This window comes from Clarias gariepinus, chromosome 28 (genome assembly GCF_024256425.1).
Source record: "Clarias gariepinus isolate MV-2021 ecotype Netherlands chromosome 28, CGAR_prim_01v2, whole genome shotgun sequence".
Taxonomy (NCBI): Eukaryota; Metazoa; Chordata; class Actinopteri; order Siluriformes; family Clariidae; genus Clarias; species Clarias gariepinus.
In genome coordinates this window covers 2,988,867-3,011,305 of record NC_071127.1, presented here as the reverse complement: position 1 = coordinate 3,011,305, position 22,439 = coordinate 2,988,867, and the positions used below count along the sequence as shown (strand labels likewise).

At 38.5% G+C, this 22,439-nt stretch overlaps 2 protein-coding genes across 2 annotated transcripts; one reads left to right on the top strand and one right to left on the bottom strand.

The window, feature by feature from the left end:
• The first annotated feature begins 2,484 nt into the window (after positions 1–2,484).
• Positions 2,485–12,566, top strand: mgat3a (beta-1,4-mannosyl-glycoprotein 4-beta-N-acetylglucosaminyltransferase a). Its single transcript, XM_053490264.1, has 3 exons — positions 2,485–2,641; positions 10,167–10,401; positions 11,224–12,566. Exons 2-3 carry the CDS (start codon positions 10,168–10,170, stop codon positions 12,472–12,474), a joined length of 1,485 nt encoding a protein of 494 aa, XP_053346239.1. The 5' UTR covers positions 2,485–2,641; position 10,167; the 3' UTR covers positions 12,475–12,566.
• Positions 12,567–15,958: 3,392 nt separating this feature from the next.
• On the bottom strand, positions 15,959–21,917 carry LOC128516001 (complement C1q tumor necrosis factor-related protein 6-like). The gene is made up of 3 exons (XM_053490302.1): positions 21,814–21,917; positions 19,054–19,245; positions 15,959–17,896 (listed from the first exon to the last, which is right to left on the bottom strand). Exons 2-3 carry the CDS (start codon positions 19,235–19,237, stop codon positions 17,349–17,351), a joined length of 732 nt encoding a protein of 243 aa, XP_053346277.1. The 5' UTR covers positions 19,238–19,245; positions 21,814–21,917; the 3' UTR covers positions 15,959–17,348.
• Positions 21,918–22,439: the final 522 nt, after the last annotated feature.

The window sequence follows — 22,439 nt, the reverse complement described above, 5'->3', positions numbered from 1 at the left end:
GGATGGTAAATTATTACTGTATTTATTCAGGCAATTTTGAAACACCAATTAGCCTAATCTGCATGTTTTTTGAATATTGGGAGTACCCAGAGGAAACCAGAGTACCCAGAGGAAACCCAACAAGCAAGCGGAGAACACGCAAATTATGCACACAGGTGGGAACCGAACCCTCGACCATGTAGGTATAAGGCGAAATGCTAACCAGTAAGCCACCATACCCTAGTAATACACTAATGTTGGGTTCTGCATTCTGCTAGGTCAAAAGGTGTTGATGAATTCTCTATAACGGCACCTCTGACAGTATTGCAGGTTCATATTAACACCCCTATCTCACCTACACAGTTTTAGACTCACAGTGAGACATGGTGTTAAGCGAGTGACTGCCACAAGGGCAAAAAAAAATTAATGTTTAATATTTTGTGTGGAAAGTTTTGAAGCATAATCACTACGCCAAATATAATCTCTACGCTCCAGTATGGTTTATGTACTACCAGTGTTGAGGGACGTTACTTTAAAGTAAAAATTTAAATAAAAAAAAACTTTAAAGTAACTAATTACATTACAAAATTACTTTAAAAAGTAATCAGTTACATTACAGCGTTACTTTCTAATAAAAGTAACTAGTTCGAGTACTTTTCCATTGCAGAAAATGAAAACTCCTTTCTGATTCCTCATGCATGTTGTTTTGGTCAAGACATTTATAATTATTCCACCATCATCACTCAGCCAAGTTTGGTCCATAATCTGTTAACTACTAATACCCCTATCTCACCTAAGCGGCTTCACGCGGTGGCCGTAAGTACCTTCATCATGATTCACCGCAAGTTTTGGTGCTGTGATAAGGTTTCCATGTTGGTCCTCACATAGTCAAACTGCATAGGTGAGATAGGGGTATAACAGCAGGAATAACAGAAGAGGGTGGGTTATCGGGGCGGGGCTTGTAAGATGACACACACACACACACACACACACTAACGGATTGGGAATAACTGCTGTCTGGCTCACGGATTATATAAATTGTCTGAATAACGAATTACTTTTTTAAAAAATATAACTAAATAACTGAGTACTTGGCGGACCTAACACGTTAGATTACTTGTTACATTAAAAAAATAATCCAAGTACTCTAACGCGTTACTTTATACACAACACTGTGTAGTACCAGCTCTTTCATAGAGAACTCTTGAAAATGTAAGAACAGGCTTATATAAGACTGGAGAAGTATAAGGTATATATAAGTTTGCAATGAATCTCCAATGAATATAAATAATTAAATTTTTTTTTACAAAAAGAGAAATAAAACAGGTTGGTAAGGGAGCAAGTGTTCACCTAGGCTTTGTGGTTTCTCCAAACCATGTCTCATACAAAATACAACTGTTCCTACTGGAGGTGCAAATTTCAGAGGGTCATTTTCCACACTCCAGCACACCTGAGTGAACACATCAATGTCAAGCACATGTGAGGTGTGTTTAAACAGGATAAATATCCAACTGGACAAAGCTGCAGTCTCATAGGAATGAACGTTCCACGGCCCGTATTCTGTCGCAGTATATCAATCAGAGACTGAAGGATCCATGGAGTTGCTTTTTCTCATACAGTCTTCGAGTGACAAGATGCAAATTTTCTTCCATCAGACAGATCTCTTTTCCATGTATGGAAATCTGGAGTTTATGTAAAGGTGTCTTTCGCGAGTCGGTATTTTTTACGTTTACCTTCATAGAACTACCAAGGAATGAAGTACAAATAATTTACAAATAATAATACGAGGGGCGTTCTAGTCAAAGCAGGATTTGATTGTGCAGAATAACACTGGCTTTATTTCTCTACATAACCCCCTGGTGCACTAACGCACTAACCCCAGTATTCCACAACTGCTTGGATACCATCAAGGTCAAAAGTTTTCTTTATCAAACTTCCTGCTTTGCATCTGAAATGCAGGCTTCACAGGAACTCCTTGTGGAAATGGTTTGGACCGAGGTCAGGACTGTACGGGAGGATGTGACGATAATTCCCAGCCGGGTTCCCGTGTTGTACAAGTGGTGTTGGTGAATGATTGGTGTGTACAGTTCCCACAGACAGATGCGTCTCTTCTGCAAGTCGGTGACTAGTTATCTGTCGGTTGTCAAGGATCAGGCGCTGCACGGACGTATAACTTTAAAATGTTTGCACTGTTAGAATATTTTACTGTGGCTAACTTGTAAAACAACTTTTGTAAAACAACAAACTCGTTTAACTTGATTGTCTTTGACTTGTGGATTGGTCTTTATTTCTTTGCTTTCAAATGGTATATTAATATTCTGTGTAAAGTTTTTTTTAGCCTATAAAATTTTTATTCATTAATAATTAAAGAAGTTTGAGACAGAAGTACAAAAAAGCGTACAAGTTTGGTATACAGATTGTGTATGTGTGTTTGTGGGAGTGTGCTGGAGAGAGAAAGACAAGTAAAAAAAAAGAAGTAAGAACTTTGTCTCCGCCCACATCTCTTTCCCCTGTCCTTCTTTCTCACACACTCTTGCTGTTTGTGCACACGCCTAACAGTGTTGCAGTGTGTTGCGGTGTGTCAGAGTGTGTTGAGTTGCACTGCAGGCGATGTGGATGGTAAGACCGGGGACGTTGGAAGGCTGCACCCACACCTGGCCAGGTAGGAAAGTTTTACTACTTTACCTCCTTCTGTGTGTGGGTGGTGTGCCAGTTCAGGGCAAAGTGTGTGTAGAAAAACCAATGCTTTATAAAACACAACACATAACTGACACAGCCTTCTGGCTAACTTTCTCTTAGTTTTGCTCAGGATCGCGCTGTGCAGTCAGGTGCAACAGCTATAAAAAACAGTTTAAAATGAACATTGGATGTATCCTGCAACATGCTTGTGTGTTATAAAAGAGACGGCAGGAAAAGAGTGTGTGTGTGTGTGTGTGTGTGTGTGTGCATGTCTGTGAGAGAGCGATAAAGAGTAAGATTGCAGTGTGGCTAAGAATGTTAGAGAACCGATACAGACAGAGGTTAACGATATCTGAGATATGTGAGAATGTTGGTACTACACTCAAAAAGAGGGTGCAAACGGATGCACGGGTCTAACCTGCTAACACTTTTTTTTTCTCCTTTAGTGGCTTGTGAAACTGAGCATATTTCATTTCTAGTGTGACTGTGTATATGAAAAGGTTTCTGTTTGGACTCCGCTACTTTACAAGTTAATTTACTGTACTTCTAAAAGGTTATTTATTACTTACATTATTAATGATGTTAATATAAATATGTTCCTTAGGGCTGAGCAGTTTAGGTTTAATATGTACGAAACACCAAAATCTCCCTTACTGACTTGACCTCTCTTTGTTAACTCGTGTTTAGGCGCCTTGATTTCCTGCCATTCGGGCCAAACACAGCTGAAGATAAAGTTGTGCCTGAGTGTGAGGACATGTTTCAAATCTCCCCACACGTATATATTTATATATTTATGTATCATAAATGTTTTTAACCGATTTTAAGAGCACTAAAATGATACATAACCTGTTAGCTAAAGAAGGCAGAAAGTGTTTTCCTGTTTGTATGTTACACTGCCCTCTAAGGGTCTGTGAGCAACATTTAGATATCAAATGATTCTCTAAAACAGCTCTCGTATTCGAGATGTATTTGTACCGAACATCTCTCCAGACCACCCTGCAGCAACTATAACTTTATGGTTGAGATGAAGATCTGGACACCTTATGAAAGTGTATTTATTTAATCGCATTTAATTCTCTGTAATCACCCAGGGCAGAAAGCGACCTGAACGCTATCAGGAAATATCAGTCAATCTGGATTTACATATGTTATTGCTTCCTTTAGGCCTGTAATAAAAACCCTCGCATCCAGGTGGTTATAGTGAACACGGCACACATGCTATTCCTGTGTTAGTTAGTTCTGACTGAACCATCGATTTGATGTGAGGCGTTCCGCGTGTAGTGATATAGAGCAAAACAGCACCGGGACATTAACTACGTGAATCAAACTGCATCCGAGGTATTTTAAAAACTTCCTTTCCCTTGGCATTTTTCAAAAGCAAGTCGCTTTTTTTTTTTTTCTTTATTAAACTCTGTGCTGCGAGTATGAGGAAGTATTAAAAAGAAAACATGCACTATCATCGTTTTCAATGATCGTTGTGTCACTAACAAGAATGAGAAATGGGACAGGAAGTCAATTGGGCGTTAAAGTTCGGGAGCTCTCTGGCATATTACACTTTTACATGGTGTAGGAACTAAAACTGAACGTTCAGGTCACTGATCTACACAAAACCGTGTTTGTGTTTAAAATCTATTCAGCTTACAAAAGGATTTAAAAGCGAAATGTTGAAATTTTGTGAAAGTATCTCCCCTTTTTATGTCGGTTGTTGTGTGTAATCATTGTGAGTCATGTGCAGTAGATGCTCGTCTAAGCAAACCTTAATGAAGCGCTCACAACCTGGGGAAAACACAACCAGGACAAACTTCTCCTTGGAGGTTTGGACCTAAAATGTATCTCACTGCACAAGTTACATGTGGCATTTCTGTCTGTATTACCTCCTGCTTATCACTTGGTCATGAGGACAAAGATCAGATACACATGTTTGTTTGAACACACAATGTCATTATCACATGATATGCATGGGTGTTGGTTAGACAGAGGCTTTTATGATTTTATCACCAACACAGTGCAAAAAAAACAGTGTGTTGACTCAATGCCTCACACACCGACCTGAGAGACACAAGCTCTCTCGAGACCCCGATTGGTCAAATGGTGTTGATTATTTCTATACAACAGCAACTAGGACAGTAACGCAGGTTTATATTACTGCACTTACTCTCTGAAACATTATAGTTTCTATAGCAACAGTGCATTCACAGGGACGTGTCCAGCGCACACACCACATAAACAGGTTTCTTGTAAGGAGGAATGTGTTTTTGCAACTTTTGTTGAAGGAGTCTACAGTGTCAGCATGTAAGGGGTAAAAACACATAGCTGTAAGAGGAATAAATCACTTTTTATATAAAATGTATTGCTATATATTATATATTGATATAAATGATAATATTATGATAATAATATGATAATATTATTCATAGTATATAAATATAATATACATTATACTATTTTTCTTGTCCCTGATGTGTGTATAAATTTTTTTGGCTGACTCTGTATAAACACACACATACCTGTCCTTATCAGATGGAATGAGCTAACGCTGCTGAACAGAACGCATTCTAAGTTCAGTGAGCGTCAGAAATGATATCTTTTCCCAGATTTTGGGAAGCTGATTTAAAGGCTTTACGCATCACAAAAGAGCAAAAGTGCAGGACATGCAAACAACGAAAAATGCAAATGATCGTGAAAAGGATGAGTAAGAAAATGAACTTAAGCTGTTGCACAGAGTTTTTTTTTTTTTTTTTTACATTAGTATAGTAATGTTGAACTTGTCGGTTCACTTGGATAATAATTATCAGAGTCAGGCCAGGCTTAACAGTTACGCCATATCCGGTGTAAGGGTGTGGATTTCTCTCTCTGTCCCTCTCTCTCTCTGTAATTCAGTTTTATTGTTTTGTAAATTAACAGTTGGTGGCTTTATGACTAGGTGGCTTTATTGTTACAATCTTGATGCTTTATTTGTTTAAGTGTTTAGTTTTTCCAAATCCACTAGCTTATGTTAAAAGGTGTATGTTGTAATGCCTTGAAATACTTGCAAATTAAAACCTTATTCTTTTTTTTTTTGCTCTTTATTGATCTTTATCGATCTTTATCTTTCATTTTGAATTTAATGTTTTTTCATTGTTGTAATTTTTATGTTGTGAATCAAGGTCAGTGAAGTTACCATGTCACTTAGGTCACAGTTATTTTCCCCAAACATGTATTCATTAAAAAACAAAGATCAGATAAAACATAAAAAAAGGCTAAAAAAAAAAAAATGTTTATTAATTTTTTTTAACAAACATAATTTTTTCTTAAGGTTCTATACCTTTTTTCTACTATACTATACCTGTAGTATGTATTAAGATATACAAAATTGTACAGTATGTACAAACATACCATATAAGATACCTGCTAAACTTTGGTAGTTACTCTGGAAACCAAATAAGTACCATGGAACCCCCCAAAGTACGGTGATACATACCACAGCACTACCACGGTACCCACCGAAATGCCATATATATATATATATATATATATATATATATATATATATATATATACTTTGCTCAAATGCCATATAAAATGATTAACAAAAAAGCATTTTCTAACATGTTAGTATACGGTAAGGTTACTAGATTAAAGCCTGTGCACTTAATGAGGATTAACTTGCACTTTAAAACATGGACAATAACACGGCTGCTGACACACACTTTATCACTTTATTCCATGCCTCATATTTCACTCATACCACAGAGAAATTAGCATACTCAATACCTGAATACCTGTATTTTCTACACCTGCAAAATTCAAAATATTCAACAACAACAACAACAACAACAAAATAAAACATTTTCAGACTGTAGAACTGCTGACACCTAGAGTGCATTTCCTTAAACAATTTAGATATTGCTGTGTTGTTGTGCGGATTTTAAATACAGCTTTGAATGTTTCAAGATACATTACACCGATGGGATTAGCTTTGTTTTTAACATGATTACTGCACAATAAAGCTGTAAATAAGATTGGTGCTTTTACTACAAGTTAATGACAAAGTATTACGCAATCATTAAGTCATGCTACGAGTCAGACTAATCAGCCTGAAATGTTAACCAATAACAAACTACCTGAATAAAGCTAACTGTGTTAACAAACACAGTAAGGCAATACAGTTAAGATGAAGATCATGAACATAGAATGCAGTTACTTGCAGCATGGTTTCATCAAAGAACCAGCTTTAATTCAACTAGGTTAACATTTATTTGTTGGCAAATTTCACATGCAAAGTGAGTTGATTGTGTGTATTTAAGGCTGCTTTCACACACACACACACACACACACATGGTATGGTGAACTCAGGCATGGTTCGCATCTAATATGCGCTGTTTAGAATGCGATATTCTAAACAGCATCTGTTTCCTCTGGTGTTTCCGTATGCACACAGCACACACTGATCTCGTCCTCTGGACTGCAGGTGTTTTTAACATTTCCTCTCAAATATCACTAACATTAGGCATGTTATGAAGGTTGACTTCCTCGTTCTCTTTCTTTGTGTTTGGTGAACCTGGGCATGATATAACACAATCATGCGTAGACAAGACTTGAATAAACATATAAAGGGACAGGTTATAGTAGCGAGGAGAAATGTAAGTGAGCCAGTAGGTATTTACACATGAATCACAAGATATTTTCATGCCGTTTTGTTGAAGCCATGTCTAGAAATAGCCCGACATCCAAGGGCTATTAAGCAATGCGTTGACAAATCATTTAGTCGCTATAAAATTTGACATGACAATAAAAAAAGGGAAAGTGAAGAAATCTGATTTGCAGAATGCCATCAAGTTCTGGAAACTGACTAGATTAGATAAACATTACTTAGAACCTGAAGTGTAAACAGATAAATGATAGAAATAATCGAGTAAGGGAAAAAAAACTGGAGGATCAATTTACCTATCCTTTGTCAAAAAAGAATCTGTTATTTTTATGTTTGACAACACACCCTTGCCTTTTATCATCAGGTGTGTTTGTGTGAGAGAGTGAGAGAGAGAGAGAGCTCTTGTATGTACTAGGACATTTGAGAATTAGTAGTCGGTAGGACCTGAAGAAGAAAAGCGGCATTGTAGCCAAAGCCTAAATACAATATAAAGACTTTCTGGAAAAAAAAACTCTGGAAAAAAGAAGAAAGTTGTCCTTTAGAGTACCAAATTCTGCTGTTAATTGTAAATACGTTATTATTTACTATTGTTCTAGCTGGATGTCATATTTATAGTTTGATTACTATAAATGCGTCAAAATCAAAATGGTCAGATAGTCCCTGATGAACATGCCGAGGGTGACAGTGGTAAGAATAAAACTTTCTGAGATGGCAATAGGAAGTAAAATGTGACATAAATAGACATTAAACCTAACTTAACCCTAAATTTATGATTCGTCTTGGCATCGGCTGCTTTAAAAACCGAACTAAAGCGGCTCCCTTTTCTTCTTGCTACCGTCCCTGCTAACACTCTCGGGACCCGTAATGTTATGTCCTCACTAAATCTTGCACGAACTTCAAAAAACAAAATCACCGCAAACAAAAAAACTAACGTGTAAACTATCCACACTTGGCTTCCCATTGAAGCAAACAAGTTTTAAACCACTCCTGGACGTCCTGAACTTATTATAGCCGGTGTTCACATATCCTGCAAATATCTCGAATTTGTGAGGCAGGCCATTTATATTCTGGGTTACTGCTGTTTTCTGGAAGAGACACTGGGTAACACAACTTAGGTGCAAGGGTGGGAGGGTTTATTGTCTCTCCTCTGTCCATTACAGGCACTAGATAATCAAGAGCATCCCTTAGCTTGTGTCTCTGGAAGAACCCAGTGAGTTTGTTCCTTCACCATGTGGTGTACCATCAAACTTTGATACAGCAAGAGCAGCAGTTTGGAAACACTTATATTTCTTATACACTTATACTTAAAGGGGTCATACAGGCCTACATGCACTTTTTTAAGCTGTTTGGACTGAACTGTGTGTTAGGAGAGTGCGTACACAACCACTCTACGATGATAAAGAGCCGCACAGTGGTTTTCTTTTTATTTATTACAATAACATGCCTCTTCTGAAATCAGGCCAATCGCAAATGCCTGTCACTGTGACGCCACACCACAAGAGGCCGCTCCTACACTACTTGATTGACACTGGTGTTTTAGCAAAGACCCGCCCCGAGTGAGAAGAAGCTGTCGGCCATTGTTTTTTGCCGCTGGAGCAAAATGGCGCCTAAGCGAGTGTTGTGTACAGTTGTTGGGTGTAATAGCGAACACAGCAGTCGTCATTCACTACCTAGGGTTAGTGACCTAGGGTACCTACCTAGGGTTAGATATCTGAGCCACTGAGGAGGCAGTGGCTGAATTTTGTTTTTGAAGCTAACGTCCCCGCCGATTTACCTAAATGCGTTCATGTTTGCGCTAATCATTTTTCACCAGACTGCTTTATAAACGCGGGTCAATATAAAGCAGGTTTTACTAGGAAGCTGCTCCTAAAAAATGGATCTGTACTAACGCTTCGTGTTCCTGCTTCATCTTCACCAGGCTCAGTGAGTAATTTATTTTACTATGACTCTTTGCAGATCGCCTTTTCTAATAATCACGATGAATGCGGAGTGTAAGTTAACTTATACTCTCATAGAACATGGTTATGGCTTCTTCTCTATGTACATCCGTCTCTATATAATCCCTAATCGCCGTTTATAATAAACAATGCATTAAGGTGATTGTCTAGTTGCAAACTGTGTACGTAGTTGGAAAACTATATTATGCTTACCTTTGTAATGTTAGATGGTTTATAACGATGTCTGTCAAAGATTAAGAAGTCATGTAAACACATCAGTAAACACATCGCGTCCGTATCTCTCTCAGTAAGCTTCTCCGCTTTTGCTGTTGTTGCTCGTGGCAGCATAACAGCCCGTTAATTCATGCCCATGCAGTGATGAGAAAGACAAATCGAGTCGATGCATGTCCATTCTTTTAATTTCTGCGTTATCGTCAGGCGATATTACAAACTTCCGCGTAGGTTCCGTACTTAAATCAAACCAAAAACTACTTAGGAAAACAGGCTCAGGCTCTATATTCCAGCGTTTTTCAGTTTGGACTGCATTACCCACAAAGCATTGCCCGTAGGGAACATGCACTGAAACAGGTTGCTGAGAACAGAGCTAGTTTTTACCAGTTAAAAGTAGTGTTTTTTTTGTATTTCCAAACATGTCAGCCTTCATTAATTCAGGTTGGAAATGTCAGAATGCAGTGGTGTGAGATGAGCGCAGTGTGCTGTGTGAAACAGTGTCATACTGCAGGCCAATGCTTTATTGGATCATCAGCACTAAGAACTCTGAGGAACTTTGCTCAGGAAATCTGTGTGTGTGTGGTGTTGGCTTCAGTGTGTTTTTTTTTTTTGCAAATCGTTTACAGGTATCCTAGATGGAAAGTGTACTGTCTAATGATCTCTCTCTCTCCCTCTCTCTCTCTACCTCTCTCTCTCACTTTCTCCCTCAGGATGAAAGTAAGAAGGCACCGGCGCTTACTGCTCTGCACCATCAGTGTTTGTTTGCTGTCTCTGTTGTACTGCTTCAAAACTCTCCATCAGGAAGCTCTGCTGCAGAGACTGTCCACGTACAGCTCACGACTGGCAGAATTTACCGGCTTCCTCTGGCAAGGAACACCAAGTGAACCCCTGGTCTATGGCACAGATAAGCAGAAGGCAATAAGGGTGCATGCAAATTATAGGAAGGTAAAAAAATAATCATTAAAGTACCATGAAATTAAAGCAAACCTACCATCATGGGTAGCGAACGACTACCTGAAGTCAATGCTTGTGTTATATTTCTGATGTTTTTTTAGGCTGTTGATGGCATCCTTTCCTTGCATCTCTTTGTATCTCATGTTGAGAGCTTGAGTGTACAGCTACCAAATGGAAATATAATGCTCAGAACCACATTCAGGCCTTTTATCAGCTTGATTAGTTATGGACTTGTCAGCTATTTTTCACATTATTTATGACCCAACGCAAATGTGTATGTATGGAAATGGCTGTAATTCCTGAATGGTTAATGCTACACCTTTGTCTTGACTTTAAAACATCTTTGTTTCAAGATTTATGGGCCTGACTGTATGTATAAGTATAAATAACAATGAGATATCATTAGGCGTCATCTTCTCGGAGGGCAACCATAGTGCAGAAATGCAGCGACCATAATGGCTATGTCAAGTAGGATATAGAGGAAAGGGGAGTGTTGGGGAGGGACACGAACCACAAGAAGAATGTATGCATTGTGTGTGCTGCATCAATGCAAAGTCCAGGTCACAGTTATTGTAATAGTGAAGTGTAATATGTAAGAATAGATGGGAGCAAGGTCAAAGAAGGGGGTGACTAATCATTCAGCAGCCTCACAGCAGTAGTAAAAAGGCTGTGGGACAGTCTGGTGGTTCTGGCCCGTATTGACCTAGAGCTTTTCTTTGTAGTGTCTTTGTAAAGTAAAGAACCTGGATTTACCATTACTAGACGTTGGAATTTGGATATTTATATATATATTAATTTTGCTTCTCCTTGCAGAACCACGCAAAAGAAGATTTGCTTCAGCTGAATCTCTCAGGTCTTCACACAAGACTGTACATCCTGCAGGATGATCTCACGTCCTACTTCATTCACACTGAGAGAGGAGAGCTGTGCTTCATTGAAGGGACAGATTTAAGATTAAAAACACCTCAAGATGCTTTTGTGGCTGAACCCCATCATGTAAAAAATAAAACTGGTCCTCAAGATTACAGAGAAGTATCAAAGCCTGAGATATCAAATTGTGTTTGCCGACAAGGTTGGCATGGCCCCAACTGTGGCGTTCCAACAGTAGTGCAACACTCAAATCTTCCAACCAAATCCCATCTTAAGCCCAGGATGGTACCACGTCGTATTATTAATGCGATCAACATCAATCATGAGTTTGACCTGCTGCATGCCAGATTTTATGAACTTGCTGATGCTGTGGATCTCTTTCTGGTGTGCGAGTCAAACTACACGGCATATGGTGAGGCCAAACCTCTGAATTTTCTTCGACTCCTCCTCAACGGAACCTTTGATTACATAAAGCACAAGATCCTGTACATCTTTCTGGACCATTTTCCCAAGGGTGGCCGTGCAGATGGCTGGATCGCAGATGATTACCTGCGGACCTTTTTGTCCAAAAACGGATTGATTAGGGTTCAGGGTCTAAGACATGATGATGTGTTTGTTCTGGATGACGCAGATGAGATTCCGCTCCGGGAAGGAATTCTTTTTCTCAAATTCTATGATGGCTGGACAGAACCCTTTGGGATTCACATGCGGAAGTCCTTGTATGGATTTTTCTGGAGGCAACCGGGAACACTGGACATTTTATCTGGATGCACCATAGGCATGTTTCTTAAGGTATACAGAGGGGATGGGATTCTGCTACGACGACGAGATTATTACTCCATGCCAGGTTTCCGAGAGTATGAAAGGAACTCAGGACATGTTCTAATGCATTGGTCTATTGGAAGTCCAGTTCACTATGCAGGATGGCATTGTTCATGGTGCTTTACACCAGATGGGATTTATTATAAACTGATCTCGGCACAAAACGGAGATTTTCCTCGCTGGGGGGACTATGAGGAGAAGCGGAAACTGAGTTACATTAAGAAATTAATAAGAACTGGTGGCTGGTTTGATGGATCAGTATCGAGCTATCCTTATGCACACCCTAAAGAGCACATGTTTGCTCCCAAATATCTGCTGGATAATTATGAGAAGTATCTCTATTTGTTAGAAAATCCATATTCTAAAGGATAAAAAAACCTCTTTTTTAAAATTGGGAATGAAACACAAATTGGGTAAAGAATGCGTCTTTTATAACCATTAAAGCTGTCAGTTATTTTAAAAAAGTCCCGTATGAATCCTTCATTTTCATTGTGTCTCCACTGAGAGGATTTGTGAGTATCATACCTTGAGTTCAGGACCATTGAAAAATGTCAAAGCAGTGCTTGAACTGTTCTCTTGGCTGTTGCGTAAATGCAAACAGCATGAAAAATGACACATGCATGATCATGTCAGCTGTGTGTTACAATATTGATTTTTGATTGGCTAACTGCCGTTATTTAAGTTTGTAGATGATCATCGTAGAGAGTTTTAATATTTAATTTTTTATGACAAATTTTACAAAATACACAGCTTTATTAATTTATTAATCTAAGGAGTATGTTGGGGGGGGGGCAGGGGGGTTACAGAAGGGATGGTTTTAGTAATTGTTTTTCAACTTATCAAGCCATTCCCATACAATTTACAATAATATACAATTTTAAGGACACAAGGCACACAAGAGTTAGAAGAAGAAAAAAAAAGCTTTAAAGCTTTAAAGTCTTTAAAGCTGTCTAAATTTTTCTGTCTGTAATGTCTTTCTGTCCAGACAACATCCTGTAGCATGTTAGCCCTTGTGCACATCTAAATGCTGTAGTGAAACTTATTTATTGGTACAATATTCTGCATGTGACATATAACATCATTGTGATGCAGAATGACTTGCAGAAGTGTAGTGACACTTTATTATACATAATAAGGAACAACAATGTTAGATCAGTTCCACTACCCTGGCAAATAGGTAGGTTCACTGCCCTGTGTTAATAAATAACCTGCTTATTAACACTAATGATATTAAACTGGTGCCTTTTAGCCGATAGATAATCAGAAAATAAACTAGGATCCCAGCATAAAGGCATTAGTAAGTAGATAGTGAACTGTCTTTAAAAGTTCACTATCTACTAAAAAGTTATTTAACTGCTGATTATATACAATAACTGTATAATTTGCTTGTTACTGACCGACAAGCCTGTTTAAAGTGCTTTCTTGTGCTGATATTCAAATGACAAAGTGAGACTTTAACTTTAAACCAGGTGAGTGTCTAGTGGCCTTACTGTCAGCAAGTGTATATTAGCCTTTAATTAGGTGAGTTATATTTAATGATGCAAGTGGTAGTGGTCTGTAACCAGAGCAGTGACTCTCAGCCTTTATCCAAACCCAATTCTGGTGGCTTGTACCCAGGTAAGTGTTGACTTGCTCCCTTTATAGGTGAGTAGGTAGTTACCTTTTTGCCAAGTAAATGGATAATGACCTTTAGCCAGGCGAGTGGCGAGACGCCAGGCAGTCGGTAGGTGACTTCCTCCTCAAACTTGTCCAAACAAAGGCTACTGCAGTGAGAGAAACCACCCGAGCCTTTTTCACAGCGAGAGCAACAGAAATAGGATCCAAGCATTTCGCTGGGTTTTGTCTCTAGGACAACCATCCCACTGGAAAAATGTCACTGGGGCAACCGTCATAAGGGACTTTCTGTACTTTCCACACTGACCTTTTGTCTGTGAATGGATTTTTTTGTTATCAATAGAAATAAACAAACAACATAAAGCATTGTTCTAAAGCCAACGAAAAGTTGAAACTAAAACAGAAAACTTCTGCAAGAACAACAGGGCAATTTAAGCCTTAAACTGGATTAGTGATGCCTGGTAACCTGACCCTGCACACACCCAGAGGGATCTGAGAGAGACTGAGAAGGATGATCCATGTATAAACAAAGCTGTAATTAAAGATTAAAGCCCTAGAAACTTTTTGGCACAGTCTCTAATAACTAAGAATGCTAGATGCCTGTTGCGTTTGGGATTCCTTGTTATTCCACTTTGCTGTGGCTTCACTGTTAATGCCTAGCCTAGCAACTAGCTAGTGTAGCTATAGAGAACACTCCACACCCGCTTTAAACCCTAAACTATCAGGACACTTGATAATTAACAAATGAAAATACCTTTACTGTAATGAATAGGTGTGACACAAGATATTCTATTGTGACACCAAATAGAAAAATGGCAGAGCTTCCAACTGTTACACCTTGAGCGTGAGAATCATACATTTACATATTTGGCAGACGCTCTTATCCAGAGCGACTTACATTTTTTAAAATCTCATTATACATCTGAGGGTTAAGGGCCTTGTTTAAGGGCCCAACAGTGGCAACTTGGTGGTTGTGGGGTTTGAACCTGGGATCTTCCGAACCGTAGTCCAATGCCTTAACCACTGAGCTACCCCTGGCACCCTTAGCAAGCACTCATCTTTACACAGGCTCATGGGATATTTCCAATTTCTCATGCATTTATACCTCCTCACACTCACCACTATTTTTTTCTCTTTAAGTAGATAGAAATAATAATTGCATCATCTGGTAGGAATTTACACACATTTACAGCTTTGTGAAGGCATCGTCAAAATCAAACACAACAGAAGAAATAATAACTGGAACATAATAAAATAAATAAACATTCAAAATGCATTTTAAGCCTGCAGCAAAATTACACACCAGCTTAGAGAATTAATGAGTAAAAACACTCGAAGGCTACCCTGAGTGCTCTCGAGTTTCTTGAGAAACCCCGAGTGTTCTTATAATAAACAATCTTATACACTGTTTTTTTCCCCAACATTTTAACTCAATGCATATATTGTAATTTTTTGCTTCATGGTCATCATAGTCGGGGGTGGGGGTGGAGATTGGGGGACTGACTACACAGGGCCCCTTATGATGGGGAAAAAGTGAAAGATATGGACCAAGAGAGGAAGGGGTCAGATAAGAGCACATATGCACAGGGCCTAGAGTTCTGCTACACCCTACTGCTGCTGGACAGCATGCACAGTAGGAGGTTTGGCTGGTGGGTAAGACGGTCCAATTTTTTAAAAAGTGAATATTTAAAAAGTTGTACCATCTGGAATAAATACTTACACATGCATCTATTGTTTCACTTTAACACTAAAACGCTAAAATATACAGAACATGGGCACATGGGTATGTGCAGTGCAGCTTTGTGAGTATGTACAGTATGTGTGTGTGTGTGTGTGTGTGTGTGTGTGTGTGTGTGTGTGTGTGTGATATTTGGTAAGTTTAATAAAGAGAGTTCTCAACTAAACAATGCTTGTTGTAATCATTTCAACAGTGTATTATTCACAAAATAAACCACTCAGTAATAATAGTTTCTCTCCAGATGGATGCAATTTGTCATTAAGTTTGTAAATGTACAGTAATTGTTGACTAATATCTATTGTATAAGCAGAATAAAACACCTGTAGACGTGCAGCTATAGGAAATAATCGACTTCAGTGTTGGAACAGTAACCGTGCTTCATCACTGTATTGTTGGTTATTTCCCTCACACAGCACCGAACAACACACTGGCTTATTCCTGTAACTAAGCATGTGTTCATTTTCCCGCCATAAATCTCCTTCACTGCTAGTTTTATTGCCTTCAAAAAATTTTATTAGAAATTTTTCAATGATAATGTGTAACAACATACACGAACATTACAACAAATAACAAACAGACAATATTAAACTGCAAAACATTTAAGCACCAAGTTGCAGTCAAATTATTCACTTAAAATATTTGAGCACCTTTTTACATTTAAGCACCGTTCAGAAATCCTACAAAGAATAAAACCTGCATTGTTACACAAAAAGAAACAGCTAAGTTTAAAACTTCCTTTTTAAACAGTTTGTGATGAAAGACTGGCATGTCCTGACTCAAAGTGTGTGTGTGTGTGTGTGTGTGTGTGTGTGTGTAAATGATCAAATAAAACTCTTACAGATTTCATCAAAATTTAGTTATACAATTAAAAACATTTTTTTATTTTTTAGAATTATTTAGAATTAAATCAAAATATATTGTATAATACTTTCTTGCTAAAGGCTTTTCTTTCTTTACTGTCTCGCTTTTTTGTTTCACTTTCTGTTAGAGACCTTAAAATAGAGAAACCACACACATCCTGTTTAAACATTTATCTACAGGCACACACACACACACACACACACACACACACACACACACACTTAGCAGGTTTTTGGATGAGATAAGAGGTTTGCCAAGTGTGAATCATTGATTAAAGTATTTTTTATTATTATTATTATTATTTTTTAGAAAATTCCTATTTAATTTTGTAATGATTGTGCTACTGGTTTAATGGTTGACTGAATAGGCCAGTTTTCACTTTCATAAAATTTGCCATGGTTACAAAATCGAGGCTTGCTCGAGGCGAACAATGGTGGCACTGTATCCTGTGATGTATTTCCCTATCACAGGATACCATCAGATATCAGTGGCACTTCAATGTGTGCGAGGTTTATGAGGTTGAAAAAAGTTAAGATGAAGGTTAGGATTAGTTTGCATTATGAGGTCATTTATCATTTTTGCAGTTACAGCTCATTATCAGGGTGAATATTCAATTAAAAGGGTTTGTAATTGATGACATGATGTTTTTTTGTAAGAAGATGTACAGTAACATGTAGCATGTAAAAGGAATCTTATGTTTAAGGCACTATGTCACGTCATTCCCGTCTTTAGGACTGAGAAGTTTCTACTTCTTTCTTTTGTTTCTTGGTAGAATAAGTCATGCTCGCTAGATAGCTATGATCTTTTTGTCTCATTAACATCAAGAGAGAACAAAGAAATTGAGGGTGAGAGAATGACTGTTTATAGCTGCTATAATGTAAGTTTAACCATAAATGAATATAATAATAAAAAAAATAAATATAAACTAATTTGCAAATTGCAAAAACTAAAATAATGGTGAAGGTCCCGTTACAGGAAATGAATTTTACCGAGGGGCAACCATAACTCATCTCCTCTCATTACCCTGATTCTTTTAGTCAGCGATGGATTGGATGAGGTACCCATTGAATGTGATGTAGATGTCCACATCATCACTGTAAATGGCATTCTCGCGCTCACGCTTATACAGACGCACCCACACCTCATCACTGAGATGGAGAGTCAGCAGGATGCTCTGGCTTTGCATGATGGAACGTTCTCCAGGCTGACTATACACCAAAGTGCGCTCCTTCTCATTCTGCATGATGTGCACATAGGTCTCTTTGAAGTTCCACGTGTGCACATTGACGTTGAAGAAGTAGATGCCTGGAATGCTGCATTGGAACTTGCCGGAGAACATGTCGAAGTGGCCGGGCATGTTGACGAAGACTGTGTCGAACAGGAGAACCTGATAGGCGTCTGTGCTGTGCAGGGCTTTGCGTCGGCCCACTGAGAACATAGAGTGCTCTGACTTGCAAGGAGCTCCAGGTGCTCCAGCTTGACCTTTGGAACCTTTGGGGCCTTCAGCACCTTGAGCTCCAGGAGGACCTTCCAAACCAGGCTTGCCTGGGGTTCCCTTTTTCCCCTTTTCTCCTTTATCACCTGTGAAGAGAAAAACAGAATAAGACTGTGTGCATGCCATTTTGTTTCATGGAGCTCCTGATTCCATATATCTTGAGATCCTACATTTTTGCATTTTTATCTAAGTCTGCCTGTTTGGATTTGCCTCTCGTTACCATATATGTTTTCTGATTTCCTTCCAAGATTATGAGAGTGTGAGTAACAATCTTTGGCATGTATATCTGAGCCACCTACATTTACCAAGACAGAACCCAAAGTACTTATTTTTTTTATATTTGGGTAAATAAAACCATAAAGTAATCCTCAAATATGTTGATAAAGATGGTAAAAATTATTAAATAATAATAAAATTTTACATAAAAATACCACAAATACCACCTTAGCGACTCGCCCTATTATTCGGAGATCGCTGGTTACTTACTGGCAACCTTTTGGAGGAAACGGAGGAATCTGGGGGAAACCCATGGAAAACTATGTAGAACATATGAAATTTCACTTCCTTGACAACAGGGGGAGATTTGGGCTCTTTAAAACAACAACAGACTCGGATCATAAATCAGCTTGTACATTGGTGTGTGTTATTTAGTTTGTATTTGATTTTATCTAAAAAAAAAAAAAACATCATGGCAAAAAACAAACAATAGATTTGACCTTTTCTTTATCAACATTAATTAATAAAACAGCTGATGCGGTATTGGAAAAAACTGAAACATAAGAAATGTCTGAAAGATTTAATTCCAACACACACAAACACACGAAAACAAACACAAAAATATGCAGACTGAGATTTACTGGAACACATTCACACTTATACATGCTTAACCATGCCCAGAATAGAATATTAAAAAAATACAGGTCATACTCTGTTCCACATCAACATCTACTTCACCAGGGTCCAGTGCTCGCACTGACATGCACTTACACCATAATGCCTTCTGTCAACCTTAGCGAGTATGAAAAAACAACAAGTTTTAACTCTGTTTTGTTGTAAATTTAGACTGATTTAATCTTAGTTCTGAGGGTTGAGTTGGTGTACCGTAGTGTATCCAGGTAATCCAGAATTTTTCCTTGTTGTGTATCAGTGGATAAATGCCTTCACCTTATTGGTACCTTCCCCCCGCCGACCTAAGTAATTTAACCCACAAGTCCCAAAGCTCAGAGGGAGATGTTAATGTTACCTTTGAGGATGGTCATGTTAATGTAGGTGCGTATTTCAGGAATGGCTGGAGCGGCTGGTGGTATGGTTGTAGAGGTCTCATCTTGCAGAAAGTCATCATCACAACAGCGGGAACATGGTGACTGAGGCATGGAGATTGTCAGGGGGGTGAGGATGATGAACGACGCGATAACAGACACAAACATGACTGAACCTGCACACACAATCCATTGTTTAAAAGAATAAATTCCATTGCATACATCTGATTATTATGGATATTTTATTTAAATGGTATCACTAAACACTCAGAAATGACTGGGTTTTATGGCTGTAGCAGAGACAGTTCCTATTTAAAACACGCTCCTCTCAAGCTTTCTTTTTTATGATGTCTTAGTGAGTTCTTCCTCACAATAGCTTGTTCATTAGGAACACATTTAGAAATAATTTGGAAAAATAACCCCAAACACTAATTAACATCAAAACACAAACCCATGCACAAATGCTCACCTATGGAAAACCAAAAATTTTCTAGTTTCTTGGCTAGAGGAAGGTCCAATGAAAATTTACCCCAAACACAGACTAATCCACACTACTATACTCAAACTAAAACAAACCAGAACTTGCACAAATACCTGAAGAGTTCAGATCAAACTGAAGCCCACTAGAGGGGGATGTTGTTCTGAAAAGTGATGTTGCACTAAGAGCTTTTAAGGTTAATGCACCCTGAAGCAGATAACAGTATTACTTTGTGGAATAGGTCATATTTACTTTAATACAATTTCTATTTGTAATAGTTAGATGGGTGAATTAAATTATACAGGTTAGAGAGTTATCTTCTAAAGAACACACAAACCTCAAAAGAAGCCATAGAGTGTAAAACAAACAGTTTACATGTAGCAATAATAATAATAATGATAATAATAATAATAACAATAATAATAATAATAATAATAATAATAATAGTAGTAACTTTTAAAGCAGAAAGGATAGTTCTACACTAGGTATTGCGATTACAAATTATACATTTTGTAGAGTGTAGTAAAAAAAAGTTTCATATGTTAGTGGAGAGAATAGTACACATTGAGATGTGCAACTGAAGGTGAGTGGTGAAAGACTGGTAATGAGAGTCAATGCAGACTTGGGTACATGAAGGGTAGATCAATATGACTGAACGTTGGGTCGGTATGAAGAATAGCTGCATGTATAACTGAGGATGAGAAGTCGTTGAGTGTCCATCACAACCAAGAATCCCAGTCATGTTCCCAGGCGTTGTAAAGAGGTGTTAAAACAGCGTATGGCCCTGGCAGTAGAGCAGCTGTGTGATAGAAGTCTGCTGAATATATTGTTCAGATACAGTAGGTGCCTGGTGTTGGACATGATGGATAGCATTTTGTTTAAGGCCATCCTTTCCAGTTCCAGTGAATCAAGCTTAAATCCAACCACAGATTCCACTCTTCTTACTACTGTACTTTGTTCAATTATGTGGCCTATCTGCTTTTGATGTTTCTTCCCCAGCACACTACAACATAAAAAAAAAACAATATTGGCCAGTAGTGATTGGTGAAACATCTGCAGGAGCTTTTTGCAGATACAGAAATACAACCCACAACAGCAGTGTCATCAGACTCAAAGCTGTAGTTGAAGTCAGAACTGTAGAGTTGCTCCCATGCCGCTGACCATGATCTAGGAGATGAAGTCTTACATTCTGACATGTTGTGGTCTCCTGGTGGGGTAGTCTGTACTCAAGGTCACCAAGTCCACCTGCATATCAGTCATGGTTTTGAAAGCACTTGAGAAATCCTTTTATAACTTATTGGCCTGCCTTAAACTAATCGTAAATTCACTTTGAATGTGCTTAAGCTCAGCCCAGTCTCCATATTTAAAGGTCTTGACATCATTCAGGGCTTATAATGAGGTTCTTAAAGAGTTTGTAGTCAGTCATGCACTGTGTGATCCCAGTGTCTTCACCACAAGGTTCATGCAGCACACTCCAGTCAGTGCTCTCCAAACATCAGGATCATCTCAACCTCAGGAGACCATTTCCTGAATGAACATGTGGTTGTTGCCTGGCTTACGATATGGGGCTTGTACTGGAGGTTTGTACAGGTTGTAGACTTAACACCAAATGTAAACCCAACACAAATCTAATTTAGGCACAACACAAATCCATATTCACACCCCAAAAGGAACCCAGCACAACTCTAAATCCAATTCAAACCCAAACGTAAACCCAAAGTTAATTATAAAAAGGTATGAAATTATGTGTGAAATGAGGACAGAAACCAAGCTGCTATTTGTGAAGTTAATATGTGTGAAAACTGCTACGTCTTCACACTAACTTTAACACTATTTGGCTTCACTTGTGGTTATTATGTTTCTTAAGATACAGTATCTCTCTCTTTCTCTCTCTTTCTCCTACACACACACACACACACACACACACACACACACACACACACACACACACACACACACACACACACATGCACACACACACACACACACACACACACACACACACACACACACACACACACACATGCACACACACACACACACACACACACACACACACACACACACACACACACACACACATGCACACACACACACACACACACACACACACACACTTACACACACACGTTAGCTGGTATAACAATCCCATGTAAAACAACAACACTGTGTTCAGGTTTACATTATCTTTAACATTACTGTACACATGAAAAAGCTCACAGATAAAATGTGTGTGTGTGTGTGTGTGTGTGTGTATTAAACTTACCAGGTATCTTTGTGCTCAGTTTTCTGACAGAAGAGCCAAAGGAAGTAAATACTTTTCCTCCTTTACTGGCTACTTTCCCTTCTTCCCTCCCTCATCAGTCTTTTTCTAAGTCCCTCCTTCCTTTTTTCCTACACATTAAACTATACTCATCTTACTCTCTCTCTCTCTCTCTCTCTCTCCCTCTCTCTCTCTCTCTCTCTCACACACACACACACACACACACACACACACACACACACACACACACACACAAGTGGAATTTTGGCTCAGACGCACACATTTCATGGATCTGTCAGTTTGATAAAGTGCTAAAACACACACACACACACACACACACACACACACACACACACACACACACACACACACACACACACAGCTGTTTTGCTTTAACAGTATAGATGAGTGCACTGAATATTTTCGTGATTAGAGTAACTGTAGTAACTGTATCCTGTCCATAATACATAAATACTGACTAAAATATCATGCACGTGTTTAATCCACACCAGGTCATACACACCACAAACACACCAAGAATACAGCGATTACTGTACACAATTGTCTGTCTATCTCTCTGTATGTCTGTATGTCTGTCCAGCCATATTTTGTCTCAGCATCACACAAAA